Here is a 21,445-nt window from a genome sequence, read left to right as displayed (position 1 = left end):
CGTCAAGATTCGATTGATTGTCTATGTATATAAATATGTCTCTATATACGTCTTTCTAGGTCTAGGGTGTTCTAGAGATCATGTCACTGTGTCAAGTTTTCTCTTTGCCATATTTACCAACTAGGGTGATGACCCTAGTGGAGCGGCACCTTGTTGCCCGACTGTAAATTTTGAGCTAAGTCCATCTCAATAGGCCAATCCATCAAGTGGTAAGGGTTCATGCAGATCCACCCTAAGATGTGTAATCAAGTTGGGCCTCTAACCCCAGGGGCGAGGTTCAAAGCCGAATGAATATGTCTTTTTTTAGTCATTGATGCAATTATGTTTGGTACATTATTGAAATTTTAATTTCATTATTTTAGGACTAGACTTTATTGAAAAAAAATGTAATATTTATGTACTAACATTTATATATAATCAGTATAATAGTTATGCACGGTATAGATAATATATAAAACTTATAAACTGTCGGTACATATAGATCTTATAGCCACAAGGATCCCCTGTCCCAAAAAAATCATGTTTTATGTCCCTAACCAATTATATTTTCCAAAATAATATAAAATATTAATTTATATTTTTTATAAAAACAAATCCAATAAAATAATTCATTTTGATTGGTTTGGTATACCATTTGGGATACTAATGGATACAGGTGATCCTTATCCCCATTAGTATAGATATTATGTTTTGTAAATAATATCCAGAGGCATATATCAACAATAATAAAATATCTTCTGTATAAAAAGATAATTTATCTTTTTCAACTATCGTAATCATGACATTTGTCACATTTAATCACTTTTTATAAAAATATTTATAAACATTAGAAAGATAGGACACATGTTATGATTGTATTAGTTGTTGGTACCATGAAATACTTTAATGTAATGAAATTGTATAAAGTAATGAAGTACTTGCTTATTTCGCATTTCTTATGAATATAATCAACTACCTTCAAGTGGTACAAAATACATATAAGTACAACTCAATGATTGATTTTGCTTGGTAAACAAGTACAAATTGCAAAGGGAATAGATAATATATTAATCTGGATCAGCATCTTGTTTAAGATATTCTTGTTGCCTTGTGGTTTCGTAAACAACATGTAGTGTCTCACTTTTTATATTCCTCAACCTTCCTACCTTCTAAGAATTTGATCCCTCAACTTTCTCTTTAACTTAATTTCCCTCCCAAATTTTGTATCCCTAAAATGGCTCCCACGTGTAATGACTCTCGTCGGCGGTGACGGATTTTCCGGTGACTCACCGGTGGCCGGTAGAAAACCGCTTCATCGATTATTATGAAGAGGCAGGGCAAGGAAAACGGTTGTCAGAACAATGGATTCCTTCCTTCTTCTTTGAGGTTTATATCTTCTTGCATTAAGACCGCTTCCTCTGGTGTGCGTTCCGCCGGTGCCTCCGTCGCTGTCTCTATCTCCGGTGACGGGAACGAACACAAAGACCAGGTATATTTGTTCTCTTCTAGTTCTTCAGTTGTGAGTGCTTTTAAGAAATGTCAAGTAGAATATACATGATATGAGTTTTAGACTTTTAGTTATTCGTTCTTTTGAGGAAATTTAGTTCCATGACTTTATTGGAGTAGTATTCTTATTGCTGAGATACTGGTCCCACATTTTCGATGGAATTAACTGTGTAATGTTTTGAATAAAACATTCAAATTAAAGTTAGACTGAATTATTTAACTTAGATTAGACTAATTATTTACGTGCATAACTCCCAATATTTTTTCTTTATTCCTTTTTTTGTGCGTGTCTGTGTGGATGAAGTAAAGAGGTATGGAATGTTCTGATTAGTAATATTGGTTTTATAACTCCCTGAAAAAATAGTGGTATTTGTTTGGTTATTTATTTTTCATAATTTCATACCAGAATTAATGTGAGACTGCTTTTGTTCGGCGATGGAGTAGTTATACAAATGCTGATACTTATATTTGTGGAGTTGGTTTATCTGGAATATAGGTTAGAGTATACAGACAGGTTAGTAGGATAAAACTTCTTTAAAGTGAGCTTATATGTAAAGTGAGCGAGTAAGAGCGTATTCACTCTTAGATTATTAGTGTTTTAAGATGTTAATACATTTTAGATCAAATCAATGGTAAATACACCCTTGCTTACTTTACTTACAAGGTCACTTCAGAAGAGTTTTTTTTTTTTACTTTTTTCCATGCCTAAGAAGCATGGCTTTCTTCGAGAGAAACATGTGTGGTGCTAACAAATAATTACCGAGTGCAATTTGTTCAACGGACTTGTCTTTTGATCAGAAGTGTGCTATGGAATACTTCTTGATTGCTTTTCAGTGTGCACTTTTTATTTGTGACAAGGAGTCGAAGTTATTCACCTCTCTTCTTTTTCGGTGTCATGCAGGTGCTCTGGGCTGGCTTTGACAGGCTAGAACTTGGTCAGTCTTGTTTCAAACATGTCCTCTTACTTGGTTATTCCAATGGCTTTCAAGTTCTTGATGTGGAGGATGCCTCCAATGCTGAGGAAATTGTCTCAAAGCGTGACGATCCAGTTTCATTTTTACAGATGCAGCCCATCCCTGCAAAATTGGATGGCTGTGAAGGATTTAGAGCATCACATCCTTTACTCCTAGTTGTTGCATGTGATAAGTCAAAGGTCCCTGGTACAATGCAGAATGTCAGAGATGGCCAAAATGAAGCTCAAACTGAAAATATTTTAAGCTCAGCTACAGCTGTTCGATTTTACTCATTAAGGTCCCATATCTATGTTCATGCTCTAAGGTTCCGTTCAACTGTCTTCATGGTTAGATGCAGTCCTCAAATAGTGGCTGTGGGTCTTGCCACTCAAGTAAGTTTTTCATTCAATTATTTTTTCCGATATGCTCTTAGCTCTTATATTTGGAACTATACATGAAACCTTGGAGGAAATTTAGTTTGATAGTTTTCGGTATATTCTGAGTATGTTTTACTAATTTCCTTTGACATATTTAGAAATTGCAAGGTTGAGGAGTACTTTTTTTTTCCATATCACCTAATGGATCACTGTGTGTTTTTTAGATATGTATTTACTGTAATATTCAGTGATTTAATCTGCTATTCCCATATCCCACAGGTAAAACCTGGCTAATTTGTTTTCTTCATTTTTATTTTGCTGGCAGATATACTGTTTTGATGCTCTTACTCTTGAGAATAAGTTCAGCATTCTCACTTACCCCATGCCCGAGTTGGGAGGCCACGGAGTAGCTGGTGTTAATATTGGCTATGGTCCTATGTCTCTTGGCCCCCGGTGGATTGCTTATGCTTCCAACAGCCCATTGCTCTCAAACACTAGTCGCCTAAGTCCTCAGAGTCTTACTCCTCCATCTGTTAGCCCTTCAACATCACCCAGCAGTGGGAACCTGGTAGCCCGATATGCCATGGAATCTAGCAAGCACTTGGCTTCTGGGCTTATCAACCTTAGCGATATGGGGTACAGAACATTGTCTAAATACTATCAAGATCTTATACCTGATGGACCCAGTTCTCCTGTATCATCAAATTCAAGCTGGAAAGTTAGTCGGGGTATGTCAAATTCTAACGAAACAGATATGGCTGGGGTGGTGAGTATTCTATTTTAGGTGACAATTAACAGGTTATAATTTGATTTTCTTTTACAATGTTCTGGGCTGCTGACTAGATATTTTCTTTTTTTAAAGTAATATTGGCTTCTGTATTACAATTTGCATGAGATCATCTATTGGCTCAGCTTAGCTATAGAGGAAGGATTTTCTAAGGTAGTTAATAGCACTGAGTATTTTGCCAGAAGTTTCTTCCCTTTACTCCACCATCGTCAGTGGCTGTTTTATGTCTGTGGAAACTGGAAAGTAATCATTCTATATGGTTGTTGACTTGTATTACTGATCTAATGCAGGTTGTTGTCAAGGATTTTGTTTCTAAAACTGTTGTGGCACAATTTAGGGCTCACACTAGTCCAATATCTGCTTTGTGTTTTGACCCAAGTGGGACACTTTTAGTTACTGCCTCAATTCATGGTAACAACATTAACGTATTCCGGATTATGCCATCCTGTTCAAGGAATGGATCAGGTTCTCAAAGAAGTAATTGGAGCTCTTCTCATGTTCACCTATACAAGCTCCATCGTGGCATGACATCAGCTGTATGCTTCTATTCTCAGTGTTTCTTTAAGTCCTTTATTTTTAGAGACTAAATTTGATCCGTTGTTAAGCTGTTTTACACTGTAATCCATTGATGTCTTGACAAATCAATACTTCGACTTCCTAGGTAGTGGTTTTGATAGTCAAACTTATTTAAGTTATTTGGCAATATATGATTGGATGATAATGTAAGGAACAGTGGGTCAAATTAAATCCTTATGTTTGTATCAAGGTTTTAAATTGCAGTTGTGAATTGATGGGGTGGATGCAGCCACGACCGAGTCCTAATGCGGTTGCGACGACCATCACAACCAATATTATGCAGTTGCATCACGTGTTACAGTCACACAATATAAATCCTTGGTTTATATACTTCTGAAGGTTTTAACTTCATCATGTATATTATGCAGGTTATACAAGATATTTGTTTTAGCAATTACAGTCAGTGGGTTGCCATTATTTCCTCCAAGGGTACTTGCCATATTTTTGTTCTCGCCCCTTTTGGTGATGAGACAGTTCTTAAGATAAATAATCAAGACACCGAAGGGCCTGCTCTTCTGCCAATTTTACCTCAGCCTTGGTGGTTCACTCCACATTTCACTGTAAACCTGCAACAACTTTGCCCTGCACCCCCACCTCCCGTTGTTCTCTCTGTAGTTAGCAGAATAAAAAATAATAATGCTGGATGGCTCAATACAGTTAGTAATGTTGCATCTTCTGCAGCAGGGAAAGTTTTTATTCCATCTGGTGCTGTTTCTGCTGTGTTTCATAATTCTATACCTCAAGATTCACACAATGAATATTCTATGGAGCACTTATTGGTTTATACCCCTTCTGGTCATTTAATTCAATATAAACTACTACCATCATTGGTGGCAGAACCAAGTGAAACTACTCAAAGAGCAGCCCCAGTTTCTTCAACAAAGCTACAAGAAGAGGATATGCAAGTGAAGGTTGAACCTCTTCAATGGTGGAATGCCTGTAGGAGAAATGGTTGGCCAGAAAAAGAGGCACATATATTAGGGAATACTCATGGTGGTCTGGGAGCTGCAGAAATGATCTTAAAGAGTACAGATTATGAAGATAATAGTGTGGGGAGCAATAATTCTATTAAACTTCATGAGCAGCGTCACTTATCAAATGCAGAGGTACGAATAAGTTCTGGAAGGATTCCAATTTGGCAGAAGCCTGAGGTAATTGTGGTTTCTATTATGAATGCTCATGCTCCTCACCTTCCTCAACATGAATATATTCTTTCAATTAAACTATTCCATCCTCGATTTTTAGGTGTCTTTCTTTGTGTTGAGTCCTTTGGAGGCCAGAGAGCTGAGTTTATGTGAACTTAGTACCAGTGGAGAGATTGAAATAGAGAGCATTCCCGTTAATGAGGTTGAAATAAGACAGAAGGATTTGTTGCCTCTCTTTAACAATTTCCATAGAATTCAGTCTACCTGGGCTGACAGGTAAAGATTGCTAATCTGCCTTTTCATTGGCCCATTAGAGAAGTCTTCAAATGACTATCCTCTCTGATCTTTTCAATTATAGATATGGGGCAATACTAGGTTTTCAAGTTTTCTACACTGACGCTTATTTGAGCCATCTCTTTTAGAGTTTGCACTTGGCCTTCATTGCTTTCTACTATTCTGCATTTTTTTTCCCTTGTGTTTTCTTGTTGAGATATGCTCTCAAGTTCACACTTGCTTTCTTTTGTTGCTATAGCTTTGTATAATTTTGTATCTTTCATTAAAGACATATTTCTTCTCTTAAGGTTTGTTTGCGAGTTGGTCTTTGGAGGGCAAGGGAGGGAAGAGGAAAGCCGGAGAGCCATTAAATATACTTGTGAGATGCTATCAAGCCTTCCCTTTCCCTTCCTTTCACTCAAAAACCATACTCACAAATAGACCCTTAGGGTGTGTTTGGGAGTTAGGAGGGAAAGGAAAGGAGAGGGGTGAGAGGGTAAAGAGGGGGGAGGAAAGGAAGGAGAAGGGAGGGCAACTCCAACTAAATCTCTCCCTTGTTTGGGAGTGTGGAATTTAGAGAGGAGGGGATGGAGGGTTAATGTAATACAAAAATACTATTTTACCCCCTCCCCTTTTAAAAAATCAATAGTATATTATGCATTATATGTTATAAAATAATATTAGTAAGGGTAGTTAGGTAATTTGGCTTATTTTCCTCCCAAAACACCCAAATTTGGGGGAACTAGGTATTTTGGTATTTGGAGGGTTTGAGGGGGTTTGAAAAATCCTTCAAAACACTCCCCTCTCCTCCACTAAACTCCCAAACAAGGGAATCCCTATCCTAAACTCTCTCCTTCCTTCCCTCCCCTCCAAAATGGTACTCCCAAACACACCCTTAAGTTCCAAATGGAGTTGTGTTGTTTGGGTTTAAATGATATAATTAGTTATTAGTACATGGAGGTTGAGATATCCTGTTTGCATTAAGAAACTATCTTTATTATAATATTTTTCATATGTATTTTTATCTTTCATTTACATGGCATATATATGAAGTCTACGCATAGATGGTTTGCAGTGAGGGTTCAAACGTTGAAGTTTGACTTTTCTTTGCTTCTGTTTACTGCCCAATGATATTGTGTGGTTTTTAAGGGGGCATTTTCATTACGTCTCATTTCTTTGAGGATAAATGTGGAGGTTGTTTAATATTCTTTTCTCTTTTGATAGAAACTTAAATATAACTGAATAACTGTTCATTACATTCTTATTTCTAACAATTTCTAAATATTTTGGCAGAGGTGTTGTTATGGGAAGATGCTCAAGCTCTTCATCTGATTCACACAGAGCTGAGGAGAAGTTATCAGTTTCTGCTCCAATTTGCCATTCAAAGTTGATGGTACCTGGTTTAACTGAAAAGGCAGATGTTGGTAAGATTAGCTATTCAGTCAGTGTGAGATCATATGTGATATTTACTAGTGGCCCTTATTTTAGATTATTTTCTCAGGCTTGTATGCATATTTTCTTCATTGATCGACTGCTATCTAGTAATAAGATTAATTACAAGAACAGAGAGGGAGTTCTGTTTTGGGATCACCTCTGTTAAGCCTGGAAACTATTAACGCAAATGATGTTTCAACAGGTGCCTCACATTTTGCCGATGTTATAACTACGAAGGCTAAATCTTCAAAGCATGGTAAAGCAAGCGACAGTTTCAATACTAGTTTTAGTGGCTGTGATTTGAATATGAACCTTACTCATCATTCTGAGGAGCCAATGCATGATTCACCAGACTTTGAACAATTTTATCAAGAGGGTTATTGTAAAGCATCAGTTGACTGTGATGAATCAGCAGCAGAAGTTGCTACTGATGTGGATTGTAGCAGTCCCTGCGGCAGGGAGAAATCGGATGATGACGAGGATGGTGATAATGATGACATGCCTGGTGATGTATTTGACTTCTCCGAGGAAGGTACAAGTCTGAAACAGTTAACCTTTTGATTTCATTGAGATTCAGCTTAAGCTGTAGTTACTTTCTATGTGTGCATGGATGTGATGTCGTGCATTTGAAGACATGTATTAAAAAAACAGAAACATTGACAGTAGTTTTCCTTTTCTTACTCATAATCTTGCCTGTTTTGTTCATGTTTTCCTTAAAACTACGGGATGCTTGTGTTGCATGTTGATGACTGCTTTTATGCTTTTCCCCTTCTCTTTGAATTGTTGTAAAGGAAGTTAATTGACAAGTGCAGGTGATTTCCGTGAATTATGCTAAACTGACTAATGATTCAAGGAATTTCATGATCTTCACTCACAACATTCCTTCCCAGGCAAATGACTTTTCTGACCAAATTTTCATGTAAATGTTGTAATTGGATTGAATAGCTACAAATTATTTGTGAATACTAGGTGGGTTCAGAACACGTTTGTATAATATATATATTTTTCTTCATAGCTGATAGCATGCAGGTAAAAGGAACAGATCAAGGAGACGGGTAAAGGAACAGAGAAGAGAAGAGAATAAGAAAAGAAACTATGCTTATTAGATAGCTTAGTTCTCTGTCCTGTCATAAACGCATTGATGCAGAATTATTTACTTTGGTATCTTGGGGAACTTCTGGGGGTATCAACCAAGATTTCACGTGATTTGAAATTACTATTGCCAAACTAGTAGTGTTATTTTCTCAATGAATTTTATTAATATTTTTGTAATAATTTAAGTAACAAGTACGGATTTAAACTGATTCAATATATGTTTTTGGGTAATTAACTGAATGACTGAAAAATAATCATCAGAACTATGGGAATTTCGAGTTTAGATTTATTAGAAAAATAATCATCAGAACTATAGGAATTTCCAGTTTAGATTTATTCAGAACTATATAACTATGTATCAAGGGATTAGTTCCTTATTACGGGTTAGGATGGTAAGATGACATCATTGGTTAACACCAAAACATATATTATTGAAAAAGCGACTTCTTATAAGATTAAAATTGCAATTTGCAAGTCGAACTTTTCGAATCACATGATGAAATGCCATGTATAATTGACTGGTGATACGAAATGGATGGAAGAGTCTGATATCTATATAACTTTTACCGTAAAGATTTATACAGTAAGTATATAATTTATTATTCATTTATATTTTTTTAAAAGTCAATAATAATTAAATATAAATAATATATGATGCTATGATAATATATAAAATATTTATATTGTTGATCCATACACTTTTTTCCTAAAATTAATTTTTTCGTTATTAAAACTCACTGCCTCCGTGATAAGAAAAAAGTTTAATAGAGTATGTTAGAGTAATATATCCCCACTCTATTAGAGTAAAGTACTATTTAATAAAAATTAAGTGAATGTTTGATTTGCTTTTTTGGTTTATTTAGGTTTAACTGAACACGATTGGATTATAATCTTTTCGGTTTAAAGCGGTTCAACCATTTATTTAATTAAGACAATAAAATAGAATTATTTTCAATTCTAATTATTAAATCTGTTGAACTCTCCAATCCAGCTATCACAAAATTGCTATCACAATTCAATTATAATTTTGTTAATTTTAATTGATTAATCCATTAGATTTATCTACAATATATGTGAATATACTATTTTGTTATTATTATGTTTGAGGACTATATATGATCTAAATAAAATCTAACATTTCAAATGAATTAAAACATGTTATTTTATATTTAGCTAGAATGTATTTAAATGAATCTAACGCTAGAATGCATTTGCAATCTTAATCCAAACTCCAAGCCTCATGTAGATAGAAGACAATAATGATATGTTTTTTTTAGTACTATCAAAAATATATAAGGAATAAATCTCTTTAGAACATATAACTGTCCTTTTCAATAAGTATCACTCACATAAATCAAATTATTAACATTTTGGTGATTATGTGAATAATCTTACCCCATTTATCAATAATGACATGTACTCTATTGAACAATAATGACATGTACCCTATTGGTAGGTGTATACAACTAAGAGTACACATTTGTTGTTTCATACTTTGTATAATTTCATGTCTTATGCATATGTGATTGGTCAAAAAAATATATTTTAGTTAAAATTTAATTATTAAATATTTTTCTGACCAATTGTAAGTCATGATATGGAGTGACACAAAGTATGAGATAATAAATGTTCTCGCATGCAACTACCATACAAAAAAATTGTGTAAGTTGAATTCCAAAACGGGATTTTGTCTTCATGTGCCACTCCTACTCCTTACTCCGCAGTTAGGACTCTATTGTCTCCTCCGTTCCCGTTAGGTTTGTTCCCCCTACTTTTGCACCTTTCCATTTTTATCACACATAATTTTATGACACCAAAAAACACAAACAAACAAAACAGAAAAAAGAAAGCATTAATTGAAAAGTGCGTGCCACGCAACAGTTTCATATTGGGCCGTTTTACCTGATTGGCCCTCTCCGACACTTTAGCATTTGTCACCACGCATTTTCTACAGTGCGCACCGTCTCTTATCGTTCACCACTTTCACTACTCTCACTTGTTTCTATGGTACTCATCTCTTCAAACTTCAAATGGTTCAAGAATCGTTATTGTGAAGTTTGTTGTGTTAGTTAACTTTACAATGATCTGTAGTCAGAGACCATTTTTCAATGGCTGAGAGTAACACTAACTACAACGATTCTAAGGTATTATTTTTGCTACCTGTGTTAGATTATATCTATTTTAGAATTTTAATGATAGAAACATATATAAATGTAACAATTTGTGTTGCTTTATTGCTTTTCTTTGTTTTTGGATATATATATATACTAATTACTATAATCTCTTATGTTATTTTTTTAATCCCCTTATAAAAATATGAAATAACGACTCTTGTATCTTTGATTTATAGTTATCTGTTTGTGCTTTGAGTTTGCATATTTATGTTTTTATGGAAGAGCAATGATTGTTACTGGTTCCACCTTAGACAGATTCAATGTTGTTTTGATTTTATGTGTTTGGGGTTTATAACTTAAGTGTGTTGATTTTGGAAGTTCCAACCAGTGGTTACTCAATTTTTGGATATTATGGGGTTTTCAATTTATTTTGTATTTCTGATAATTGTTTTTTATTTATTTGTTATTGCTATTTTATGATGAAGCTTCTATTGTTTGTAGATGGTGGTTCCACTGAACATGTGGGTTCTCATCTCGAATTTTAAGTTGTCATACAATCTTCTCCGGCGCCCTGATGGAACTTTCAACCGGGACTTAGCAGAGTTTCTTGATAGGAAAGTTCCACCAAATGCCAACCCTGTTGATGGAGTGTTCTCCTTTGATGTTGTTATTGACCGCGAATCAAATCTCCTCGTTCGAATCTATCGTCCTTCTGAGGGAGAACAAGTGAACATTGTTGATGATCTTGAGAAGCCTGCAGCATCATCCATTGAGGTTCTTCCTGTTATAATATTCTTTCATGGTGGAAGCTTCGCACATTCTTCAGCTAATAGTGGCATATACGATACCCTGTGCCGTAGGTTGGTGCCCCTTTGTAAGGCTGTTGTTGTGTCGGTAAATTATAGGCGTGCACCTGAAAACAGGTACCCTTGTGCTTATGATGATGGCTGGACAGCTCTTAAATGGGTAAATTCGAGATCTTGGCTTCAGAGCAAGGACAAGAAAGTTCATATCTTTATGGCTGGGGATAGTTCTGGTGGGAATATTGTGCATCATGTTGCTTTGAGAGCTGTGGAATCTGGAATTCAAGTGTTCGGGAATATATTGCTCAATCCATTGTTTGGGGGCCAAGAAAGAACAGAATCTGAAAAGCTTTTAGATGGGAAATATTTTGTTAGGGTTACTGATAGAGACTGGTATTGGAGGGCTTTTCTTCCAGAAGGGGAAGACAGAGACCACCCTGCATGTAACCCATTTGGCCCTAAAGGCAGAAACCTTGAAGGGATTGTTTTTCCTAAAAGTCTTGTTGTAGTTGCTGGTTTAGACCTTGTTCATGAGTGGCAGTTGGCTTATGCAAAAGGGCTTCAAAAGTCTGGCCAAGATGTGAAATTGCTATTCTTGGAGCAGGCAACTATTGGGTTTTACTTTTTGCCAAATAATGAGCACTTCTTTAATGTCATGGATGAGATAAAAAGTTTTGTGAACCACTATGACTCTTGCTCATAGCCTTAACTTTTGTTATACATTAGTGGGGGGTAGGGAATAGTTATGCCTCTTAACTTTTTTTGACATTTTGGTTTCTATACTATAGGAGGACTCTGATCTGCTCCATGATTTGGTAGTGGTACTTCTATGGTATTATATGTGTTGTGAGAATGGTATAACTAGCATGTAGCTATATGATATTGTGGATAATGAAATGGAAGTTTTTTAAGGACAAGGGGGATTTATGCCCTTGTTTATGGGAACTACAAAAGTTCTGATTTCCCAATCTGACTTCCAGCCAAAAAGGAAAGGAAAACAAGTGTTTTATTTCTAGGGGTGACCTTGATGGCCAATTAATGGTGCTTGTCTTTGTCTGCCAAGTGTTATGTGTAACTAATTTTGGAACTTGGATAGAGAATGTATCAATGATACGTTGGTGGTGCTGTTTTATTGGATATACTATAGGCTATGCTATTTTCATATAAGTGTTTGTTTCAACACTGCTGCAACTGTTCTTTATAGCTTATTTTTTGTTATTGTTTTACACGTACATTCTTTGCAAATTTAAATGGTTTTATTTTTTAAGTAATGTTAGGACATGCATTATGTTTGCTTCTGTTTATGTATACAATTTTTAGATTTTTCTTTTTCTACTGTTTGATTTTTTTATCATGGTCTGTGATTTTTCATTCACTAGTATTATCATCAATAAATTTACTGCTACTGATATTTTTTGGCTGCCAATGAGAATAAGTGGTCACAAAATTTTTGGTCCTTAAATGGCTAGGATGAGTGATTTGCTAGTATTGGTGGCACAAGATGCTAAAACTTTCTCCTCCACCACAGAGATGTGTTGCCACTTAAGCCTCTATTTTTCTCAAGTACTACCCCACAATGACAGGGCCTGGTGTTCTCCTCTTGGTGTTGATCATTATTTAATTTAACCTCTTATCCTCAATGTCACACCCTATCTTATATATTTTGTATTAATAAAACAATTTAAATGAAAGTTTTTAATTCATTTGCATTCATAAGATGGATTTAGGGATGGATGAGCATAATATGGTCTGACCTGAAGATCCTATTGCAACCCATATTGAACTGTCATTTTTTTTTTGCTTGGTCCCTCTCTACCTTTTCCCCTCTTTCTTAATTTGATTTTTTAAATGTTTAATAAGAGCAAAGAGAGATTAATTAGTTATTTTGAATAAAAAATGTAGACACCTTCTCAGTGAGTAGGTGCAATATGAACAAATAGGGATTGATTAGTTGTTGTTGAGAAAACATTGGTAGCTTTTGTTGTTGTCACACTTCCATGTTTCTAAGCTACATTTACAAGTTTACATGTTTTTGCTTATTTTCAGATTACAATCCTTAATTTATTTTTTAATCAAATTTTGATGAAACCAAATCTTCAAATATTTAATTTTTTAATCAAAATGATTTTGTAACTTGTTATTTTTTTGTTATTTTTTGTTATGTCTTTTTTGTATTTATTTACTTTATATTATATATATTTTTGTCTTTATTAGAAAATGTGCTATAGGATTATATGATTTTTTTAAATAAAAAAATTGAATGGCAAAATAGGAATAAATAAATTATACTATGATGGTGGTTACACCATGTTTTGGCTTTATATATAGTATAAAAGTATATATATAGATATATAGATATAGATAATAATATATATACTTATTATAAAGCCAAAATATGATGTAACCACTCACTATTGAGTAATTTATAATTTCCTACTTTGCCCTTGTCTATTTTTTATTTTTTACAAAAAAACCATTTAATCTAATGCCCATATCCCTATTATATGTCCATATTATTTTTTAATCGTGTCTTCCTTCTTAATTTTGTTATCACAACATTTTTTTCTTTACTTACGGAACAAAAAATATTTTGTAATGATATTTATCTCGAGTGTGTTCCCACGACTTCAATATTCAATAACAATGCTCTATAATATTTACTAAAAAATAAGAATCAAGTTGACAAACATTTCATTTAATGATAAGTTTATTTAAATAATTACGCCCCAATTATAATTTCATCTACAAAATTAACCGTAAGTAATTCAATTATTTAGGTAAACAATTACATTTCAAACAAAAGAAAAGCGGGTTCACAGATACGAGAGTGTCTGCCAACATGCTAGTACTATATAAAGTTAAAACGTCTTATAACTACCTACGTATGGTATAATTTTTTTGTCTATTTTACCTTTAACATTATTTAATTTTTACAAAAAAACAGATCTAACCCTAAATAACCATCACTAACACATTAATTAACTTGAATATTATCATAAACACAAAAAAATATAATATAAAGTACACATAACACAACAAATACATTCTAATTCTAAAAATTGAATATATAAAAATTAAATATATAGTATCATATAATATTGATCGACAAATATAAAATGTAGATTAATAACGAGCATAAAAAAACAACCGGGGTACTCATTCAACTACTTTATTTAAAAAGAATAATACACAAAAACTCAAACCGGGAAAATTCCAACTAATCCACACTAAATTCTTTAAAATATATCATTACTTTGCCGTATCTAACTAATTATTTTGATATCCCACACTAAAATATGAAAATATCTAAGGGTTTTGTTTGAAAGTTATTTTTTGGGAGAATGAATGAAAGACTTGAGAGTCATCTTACAAATGTATTTCATGGCTCTCAAGTCTTTTATTCACTCCAAAATCTAACTCCCAAACTAACCATAAGATGACCCAAATAAATATATATATGATAAATTAAAGAGTGAGATCCATTTGGTAAAAAATTTAAACCTACCTTTCATCCTAGCCATCAATTTTAAGGATATTTAATGATTTAGATTTACTTACTAATTCAAATCATTAGATTTATCTAGAATTAGTGTATAGAATGTAGAATAAGTTTAAAAACTTACTCTTAGAATAAGTGAATTCCCTCCCTAAATTAAAAGCTTGCACTTTTTTGTATTTATTATAATATATAACGTAAAGTGAGATGTATATAATTATCTAGGATTATATAGGTTTACTTTAAAAATTAAAAATATTAAAGGCAAAATATGAAAATAGAATTATGATCATAGTTATTTTATGTTTTGGCTATATATATAACTAGCGTGTTGACATGCACTGTCGTGCCTGTCAACCCACTTTTCTATCGTTTGTAATGTATAGTTTAAATTTTATAAATTCAAATATATTTTTTTGCGCTAAATTTACGGTTGAGTTTATTCAATTGGTATAATATTCAATTTTTAAATACACTTTTAAAATAAGAAGATAATAAAAATAAAATAAGAAAATAATATTATATGGTTTTTTGGTACAAATAAAAAGATATTGAGGGCAAAATAAGAAAACACAAATTACACCATGATGAGTAGTTATTTTGTGTTTTCCCTTTATTAATAGTAAGTATAGATATAAATATAAATAAATATAATATAGAAGTGTAAGTTAAGATTTTTTGAAAGCCACATCAGACATATTTTATTTTAATCTTTTATTTAGATTTACTATTCTAACATAACAAAGATATTATTTACGAAATTTAAGATATATAATATATCCATAAATATAATTTTATTACTGGGTTGGATAAGTTTATTTAAAATTATTGAGAGCTTTTTTTCATTCACAAAAAACCCCAATATCATTCAACAAGGCCATTGTAGCAACCCAGAGAGCCAACTGAGCAGTCTCCGGTCGCTCGTCGCACCCAAATCTGTATCCGGCAACCGCCGCCACCGTATTACCCGGCGTTGCTTTGAAACCACGTCGCGATTCAGGGCGCGCCTATTTCCTGTCCTATCTCCGCTAGAGATCGACGCTTCTCAAGGTAGGTGGTTAGAAATCTCTCTTTTCTTCTTATTCTCTAGATTCATGATTCTGTTTTATATTTTTTGCTGGGATGTGTGGATTTCCCCTTTGTTTTTTTATTTATTTATTGTAATTTATGCCTCTGCAAAAGAAAAGGGTTTTTCTATTGGACTTTTCAGATTTGTGTGGAATTGCTTTTTTTTTATTTGGAATTTTCTCCTGAACTGAGTTTCTTTCGAACATAGTTTCTGCTTGATGTTATGTTTTTCGCTGTCTAGGACTCTATATGTTGTTGTTGCTTTTAGTACTAGAAGAAAATTGCCCCTTGTTCTACTACCCTGTTTATCTCTTCGGGGTGTTTAACAAGTTTCGGAAAATTAGCATTAATGCATTTGCATACCAGGGAGGAACATGGTGAAGGGTAGGAAATAGTGTTGAATTAATCATTGAATTAAATATTGTATTGATAGAAAAGAGGGAAGAGGGTGAGCTTGGCGCAATTGTTGTCGTTTAGTGATGATGACATAACAGGTTCAAATCCTGGAAACAGTCTCTTTGCTTGCAGGGGTAAGACTATGTACATCTACCCTCCCCATATTCCACTATGTGGGAGCCTCGTGCATTGGGCCTCCCTTTTATTGATAGAAAAGTGGGGCCTTGATGCAAATAGGACAAGAATCGGGTTTAGTTGTGCGTTAAACAGAATGGGAAATAAGTTAAAGGATTGGTTTCATAATTAAAACTCCTTTTTAGTGATATTTAATTCTTGGCTGTGGGAAAGATTAAGGTTAAGGTTATTTACCAACCTCCTCTTCATATTCTGTTTGACAACTAACAAGGTACAGGTGAAAACTAGTTATCAATTTGTATTTTGCTTGAGATATTGTATTGCTTCTAATTGGTTGTAGAATTGTCTCAAATCTGTGCTAGTTAGTTGGATACAAGGGTGAAGGTGAGTTTATAAGTTAATATTTGAACTTGGGAACTTTGTTGATTGAGAATGATTATGTTACGGTTGTTGCAGATAAAAGGGGATGATCTACACAGCAATTGACACATTTTACCTCACAGATGAGCAGCTAAAGAATTCACCCTCCAGAAAAGATGGCATAGACGAAGCCACCGAGACCACTCTCAGAATCTATGGCTGTGATCTCATCCAAGAAAGTGGCATTTTGCTTCGACTGTAAGCTTTTTATCTATTTATTTATTTTAATATTGTGCATATTGGTTGATTTCTGAATTTGGTTTAGATTGTTACCTTAATTGTCTGGCAGACCCCAAGCTGTCATGGCCACTGGGCAGGTTCTATTTCATCGCTTTTATTGTAAGAAGTCATTTGCACGGTTCAATGTGAAGGTAATAATGCATTCTCGTGTAGTAAATATTATTTGCTGTTCTCTCTCTCTCTCTCCGTGCTTCATTAATCAAAATGCTCACAGCATACCTTTTTATTTTGTGCAGAAAGTTGCAGCAAGCTGTGTATGGCTTGCTTCAAAACTGGAGGAGAGCACTAGAAAAGCCAGACAAGTTATAATTGTTTTTCATAGAATGGAATGCAGGAGGGAGAACTTGCCCATGGAGCATTTAGACTTGTATTCCAAGGTCAGAAATGCTTCTCACTCACCCTTTCTCTCAGTGTCTTTAATATACACATATACAGACATAGACATTGTTATTTGAATATTTATGGTTTCTTTTCTATGAGCAGAAATATGTTGATTTGAAAACAGAGCTGAGCAGAACAGAGAGACATATTTTGAAAGAAATGGGATTCATTTGTCATGTCGAACATCCTCATAAGTTCATATCTAATTACCTTGCTACTCTTGAAACACCTCCAGAATTGAGGCAAGAAGCTTGGAATCTGGCTAATGACAGGTACATAATTGCAAATATTATTATTCTTGTGCTGCCGTGTATATTTACAAATGCTCCACTTCCAATGTACTGTCTGTACACCATGAATCCATGATTTTTTACTCTACATTCTACATCTGTTCACTCATTCAATTAGAATTAGAATAGAATATAATATCTGTTCACTCATTCAATTACTCCACTTCCATTGTACTGTCTGTATTCTACATCTTTTATTAGAATCTTATGCTAGCTGTTTCATAGTTTTATTCTCCGCTTATTCTTTTTTGATGCAGTTTGCGTACCACATTGTGTGTCCGCTTCAAGAGTGAAGTTGTGGCATGTGGAGTTGTATATGCTGCTGCTCGTAGATTCCAGGTACCTCTTCCTGAGAACCCACCATGGTGGAAGGCATTTGATGCAGAAAAGTCCGGTATTGATGAAGTTTGCAGGGTTCTGGCTCACCTTTATAGCCTTCCTAAGGCTGGATATATACCGGTCTGCAAGGATGGGGATTTTACATTCTACAACAAATCATCAGAAACGAAGTCTCAGTCGACACCAAAGGTGACCACTTTTTTTCCTATTTATTTTGTAAACCTTTATTATCTGCTGTCAACTAAAAGGCTTTGATCTGATCTATGATTTAAATCACTGCCAATCTGTAGGATGTTCCACAAAGTAGTCCCCCAGCTGATAGTGATACCTCAGTGTCAAAGGGAGCTATGGGAGAAGCTAATAATGAAAGTGGTGGTAAGGGTGCATTAGTAAAGCTAAACATGGATAGGCGTAAAGATTCTAAGAGGTCAGATGATGAATCCAAAAGCATGGTCCCAGAGGGAGAAGCAAGAGATGAATCAGTGCCCAAGTCCAAGTCTGACCGTAGAATGGAAGCCAGTGGCGAGACACGGAGGGATAGGGACAGGGACGGGGAAAGAGACAGGGATAGGGATCGGAAATCCAGGGATCGTGATAGGGGAAGAGATTCAGACAAGGAACGTGAAAGAGAGGAGCTCGAAAGGGACAAACTCAAGGATCACAGTCACCGTTCTAGGGAGAGAGCAAAGGATTCAGGTATTTTTATAGATTCCTTGTTTGTTTAGTATATCTTATTGTGTATCTTGTGTGAAAGACAACTTTTTTGTATTTGATGCAGGGCATTCAGGGCATTCGGACAAGTCAAGACATCATTCATCGCGTGGTATGAATCTTTCTTCATAAGTTTGAAATTTCTTTTCCTTTTGGCAATCTATCTTCTAACACATTCTGCTTTCAGATCGTGACTACCATGGTTCCTCTTACTCGTCAAGGGAGAAAGATCGATCCAGACATCATTAATGTCGCTTACAAGAGCTTCAAAGATGTGCCGTGTTGTTGTCCGCAACACTTGTGAATTGTGATATCGAGGGAAGGGCTGTTAAAAATTTAAACAACTTAGCAAAGTCTTTCTTGTTTATTTTTTGCTCTACCATAACATTTAAGTTTGTTTTTACAGATTTTAGGATCAAGTTATGTTACATTTCTGCAGAAACGATCAGAACAGGTCCTGTATTAACTAATTCAGCCTTTGATTTTGTTAGTATGATTAATCTTCTTTTTCATCATATAGCAAGAAATAATATAATAAATGAACAACCATATAAAATAATCCTGAGTGAACGGATACCAAGAGAAATAAAAGGAATAATCTATTAATTATGATTCTACTAGCAGAGCCATATACCCATGTGTTTGAATCAGTATTTTACCATAGAAAGGCTGCACCAACTTAACAATGAACCAGGAAATATAAGGAAAACAGGAACAGGAAAGCTTACATTGTATCCCAAATGAAAAGTGACCTAGATTAAGCTGTGATTTCTTTGGTAATAAATACTCTTCATTATAAAAGTTTTTGGAGGATGACAACTGTTAAGATCCTTTCCATTGTAAAAAATAAAACAAAAAAATGGAGTGTCAATTGTTATGTTCACTTTCAATCCCATTGTGAAAACAATCTTAAAAATTCAAGTAGACCTCCTTTTGCTAAACCTCATGACAAAGCGCTCACAAATGATGAGCTTTCGTTCTTTCTCCACTTGTAACTATCAGGTGCCTGGGCCAGATTGATTTCAAGTCATTTTCTTCAAACAAATTTGTACGATGATGTATGGAAGTTCGAAAGGAATGCTTTTGTGTTTGGCCGTTTTGATCCTACAACTATGGTATTTGATTTGTTTCATTCTCTAGGTTGATTATCAAGCACCTTCAAGGAATTTTGGCCAATTAGCTTTTGTAATGTGCTATGCAAACTTATCACAAAATGTCATTATCCTTTAGGAAATCCTTTACTATATGGGTAAATAATAAATGTAGTCATTGCCATACAATATATTTCAAAAAAGGCATAAAACAATGTTCACTATGGTCTATGGCTTCTTAAAATGTTTTTGACTGAAATTGGTTTTCGTGAGATAAACATCAAGCTCATCATGTACTGCATCTTCACTTCCTCATTATAGAGGCGCTTTAGACAAGGGACCCTCTACAGTTATTTTCATCATGGAAGGTGGACCTCCTTAACAAACCTGGACGTGTCATTTTTGCTAGCTAAATATTGTTGAAGCTTGAATGGAAGGTCATTTTCTTTAACACCTTGAGGGATGGAAATTTGGGATGACATCTTCTCAAAAAATTCATTCCATGTGTCATTAATTATCATCGGTCAAAAAAATACTTCATTATTAAATTTTTAACTTAAATATATTTTTCAACTAAGAAGGAAGCTTTTATCTCGTCTTTTTCTATAGTTGAAACCTATGAAGCACGGATTTGCCAAATACCTGTGTGTGTCGGTGTCCGACACGTATCCGACACGGATACGCTCAGATTCGCGAAGGATACGTGTTCATAGAGTATCCAAAAATAAAAAAAATAAAATAAATATCAAGACACGTATCAGATTCGATTTCAATACAAAATATAGGATATATAGATTCATTTTTATATAAGATAGATTTGTTTTTAATAAACACTCACTTATTTAAAGGCCACATCATACCAACTTACCATCACACCACATTGACCCTCGAATAGCTGGTACTTTCCGATCCATAACATCGCCAGCCGGTGCTTAGTGTTACTACCTCTACCGCCATAGGTATGTTGTGAAGAGTAAACAGAAAAATGCTTACCTTTCTTACTTCTTAGTTTCTTTTCGCTTAATATGTTTATAAAGAGAAGAGGATGTGTGAGTATTAATAGAAAAGATAAATAAAGGGCTTACCTTTATTTCTTAACATAGAAGAGAAGAAAGAGGGTAGGAGATAATATTTTGATTTACACTTATAATTTTATCATATTTTATGTATTTTTTATTAATTTATACGCGTATCTCTGAACGTATCGTATCCTACATTTTAGAAAAAATGTGTGTCGATGTATCGGACACGTATCATATCTGATACACGTATCCGTATCTATGATTCATAGGTTGAAACAATTCTGCATGAGCTTGGTAACTTGTTAGCTGATGCCATAATCATTTAGTTCCTTAGGTCTCAGTTTTGCCTTTATTTTCATAACATTTCCAAAGAAAATGTAACATAACCATGTAAAAAATATCATCCGTCAAAAACTCAATAAACTGATAGATGGACTCAAGCCTGGTGAATAAACATTGCTTGCAAAAGTGGGAAACTGCATGTACATGTCAGTTACGTGTAGATGAAACATCGTACACTAAAGAAGAAAAAATGATATCAAACTAAATGTGACATCAACAAGGGAAAGACCACCCATATCTGCATGTTTGAACAAGACAACTATTCAAGTCATGCCAAACCACCATTCCATGTTATCTTGAAACATTTGATTTTTCTCCAGAGTTATTGTCAGCAACTGAACAAGACATGGTGTGAATAAGCCAAGCCACAAACACAAGACCAGAGGTGTCAGAACAAAAAGATAAACATGATTGGCTCCTTTTCAACAATGTACCCAAAAAAAGAGATGTTACTAACAAAACACAAAGCTAG

The 21,445-nt window shown here is 34.3% G+C and overlaps 3 protein-coding genes across 6 annotated transcripts; all 3 read left to right on the top strand.

Moving 5' to 3' along the window:
* Positions 1,003–21,414, top strand: LOC109354294 (autophagy-related protein 18h-like). Of its 3 annotated transcripts, none has more exons than XM_019596689.1 (9): positions 1,006–1,468; positions 2,387–2,830; positions 3,141–3,581; positions 3,893–4,138; positions 4,547–5,329; positions 5,424–5,599; positions 6,890–7,020; positions 7,233–7,562; positions 7,838–8,064. In XM_019596689.1, the coding sequence occupies exons 1-9, from the start codon at positions 1,304–1,306 to the stop codon at positions 7,951–7,953; spliced, it is 2,832 nt and encodes a 943-aa protein (XP_019452234.1). In that variant the 5' UTR covers positions 1,006–1,303; the 3' UTR covers positions 7,954–8,064. The 3 variants fall into 3 exon arrangements, with proteins under 3 accessions (XP_019452236.1, XP_019452234.1, XP_019452235.1); XM_019596690.1 differs by having other exon boundaries at positions 1,007–1,468; positions 7,843–7,959; XM_019596691.1 differs by lacking the exons at positions 6,890–7,020; positions 7,233–7,562; positions 7,838–8,064 and adding an exon at positions 21,294–21,414 and having other exon boundaries at positions 1,003–1,468.
* LOC109354297 (gibberellin receptor GID1C-like) lies at positions 9,824–12,179 on the top strand. The gene is made up of 2 exons (XM_019596696.1): positions 9,824–10,269; positions 10,741–12,179. The coding sequence occupies exons 1-2, from the start codon at positions 10,234–10,236 to the stop codon at positions 11,743–11,745; spliced, it is 1,041 nt and encodes a 346-aa protein (XP_019452241.1). The 5' UTR covers positions 9,824–10,233; the 3' UTR covers positions 11,746–12,179.
* Positions 15,403–19,046, top strand: LOC109354296 (cyclin-L1-1). Of its 2 annotated transcripts, none has more exons than XM_019596695.1 (9): positions 15,403–15,588; positions 16,594–16,755; positions 16,847–16,928; positions 17,034–17,174; positions 17,281–17,450; positions 17,726–17,996; positions 18,098–18,503; positions 18,595–18,630; positions 18,706–18,999. In XM_019596695.1, exons 2-9 carry the CDS (start codon positions 16,604–16,606, stop codon positions 18,765–18,767), a joined length of 1,320 nt encoding a protein of 439 aa, XP_019452240.1. In that variant the 5' UTR covers positions 15,403–15,588; positions 16,594–16,603; the 3' UTR covers positions 18,768–18,999. The 2 variants fall into 2 exon arrangements, with proteins under 2 accessions (XP_019452240.1, XP_019452239.1); XM_019596694.1 differs by having other exon boundaries at positions 15,407–15,588; positions 18,586–18,630; positions 18,706–19,046.

This window comes from Lupinus angustifolius, chromosome LG08 (genome assembly GCF_001865875.1).
Source record: "Lupinus angustifolius cultivar Tanjil chromosome LG08, LupAngTanjil_v1.0, whole genome shotgun sequence".
NCBI lineage: Eukaryota > Viridiplantae > Streptophyta > Magnoliopsida > Fabales > Fabaceae > Lupinus > Lupinus angustifolius.
Note: the sequence above shows the minus strand (reverse complement) of the source record. Positions and strands in the feature narration are given on the sequence as shown.

Coding starts and splice junctions, on each gene's coding strand:
- LOC109354294 (XM_019596689.1), top strand. CDS start 1,304: ATGAAGAGGCAGGGCAAGGAAAACGGTTGTCAGAACAATGGATTCCTT. Junction 1,469..2,386: donor GGAACGAACACAAAGACCAG/GTATATTTGTTC, acceptor GGTGTCATGCAG/GTGCTCTGGGCTGGCTTTGA. Junction 5,330..5,423: donor CAATTTGGCAGAAGCCTGAG/GTAATTGTGGTT, acceptor CTCGATTTTTAG/GTGTCTTTCTTTGTGTTGAG.
- LOC109354297 (XM_019596696.1), top strand. CDS start 10,234: ATGGCTGAGAGTAACACTAACTACAACGATTCTAAG. Junction 10,270..10,740: donor CTAACTACAACGATTCTAAG/GTATTATTTTTG, acceptor TATTGTTTGTAG/ATGGTGGTTCCACTGAACAT.
- LOC109354296 (XM_019596694.1), top strand. CDS start 16,604: ATGATCTACACAGCAATTGACACATTTTACCTCACAGATGAGCAGCTA. Junction 16,756..16,846: donor AGTGGCATTTTGCTTCGACT/GTAAGCTTTTTA, acceptor ATTGTCTGGCAG/ACCCCAAGCTGTCATGGCCA. Junction 17,451..17,725: donor TGGAATCTGGCTAATGACAG/GTACATAATTGC, acceptor TTTTTGATGCAG/TTTGCGTACCACATTGTGTG.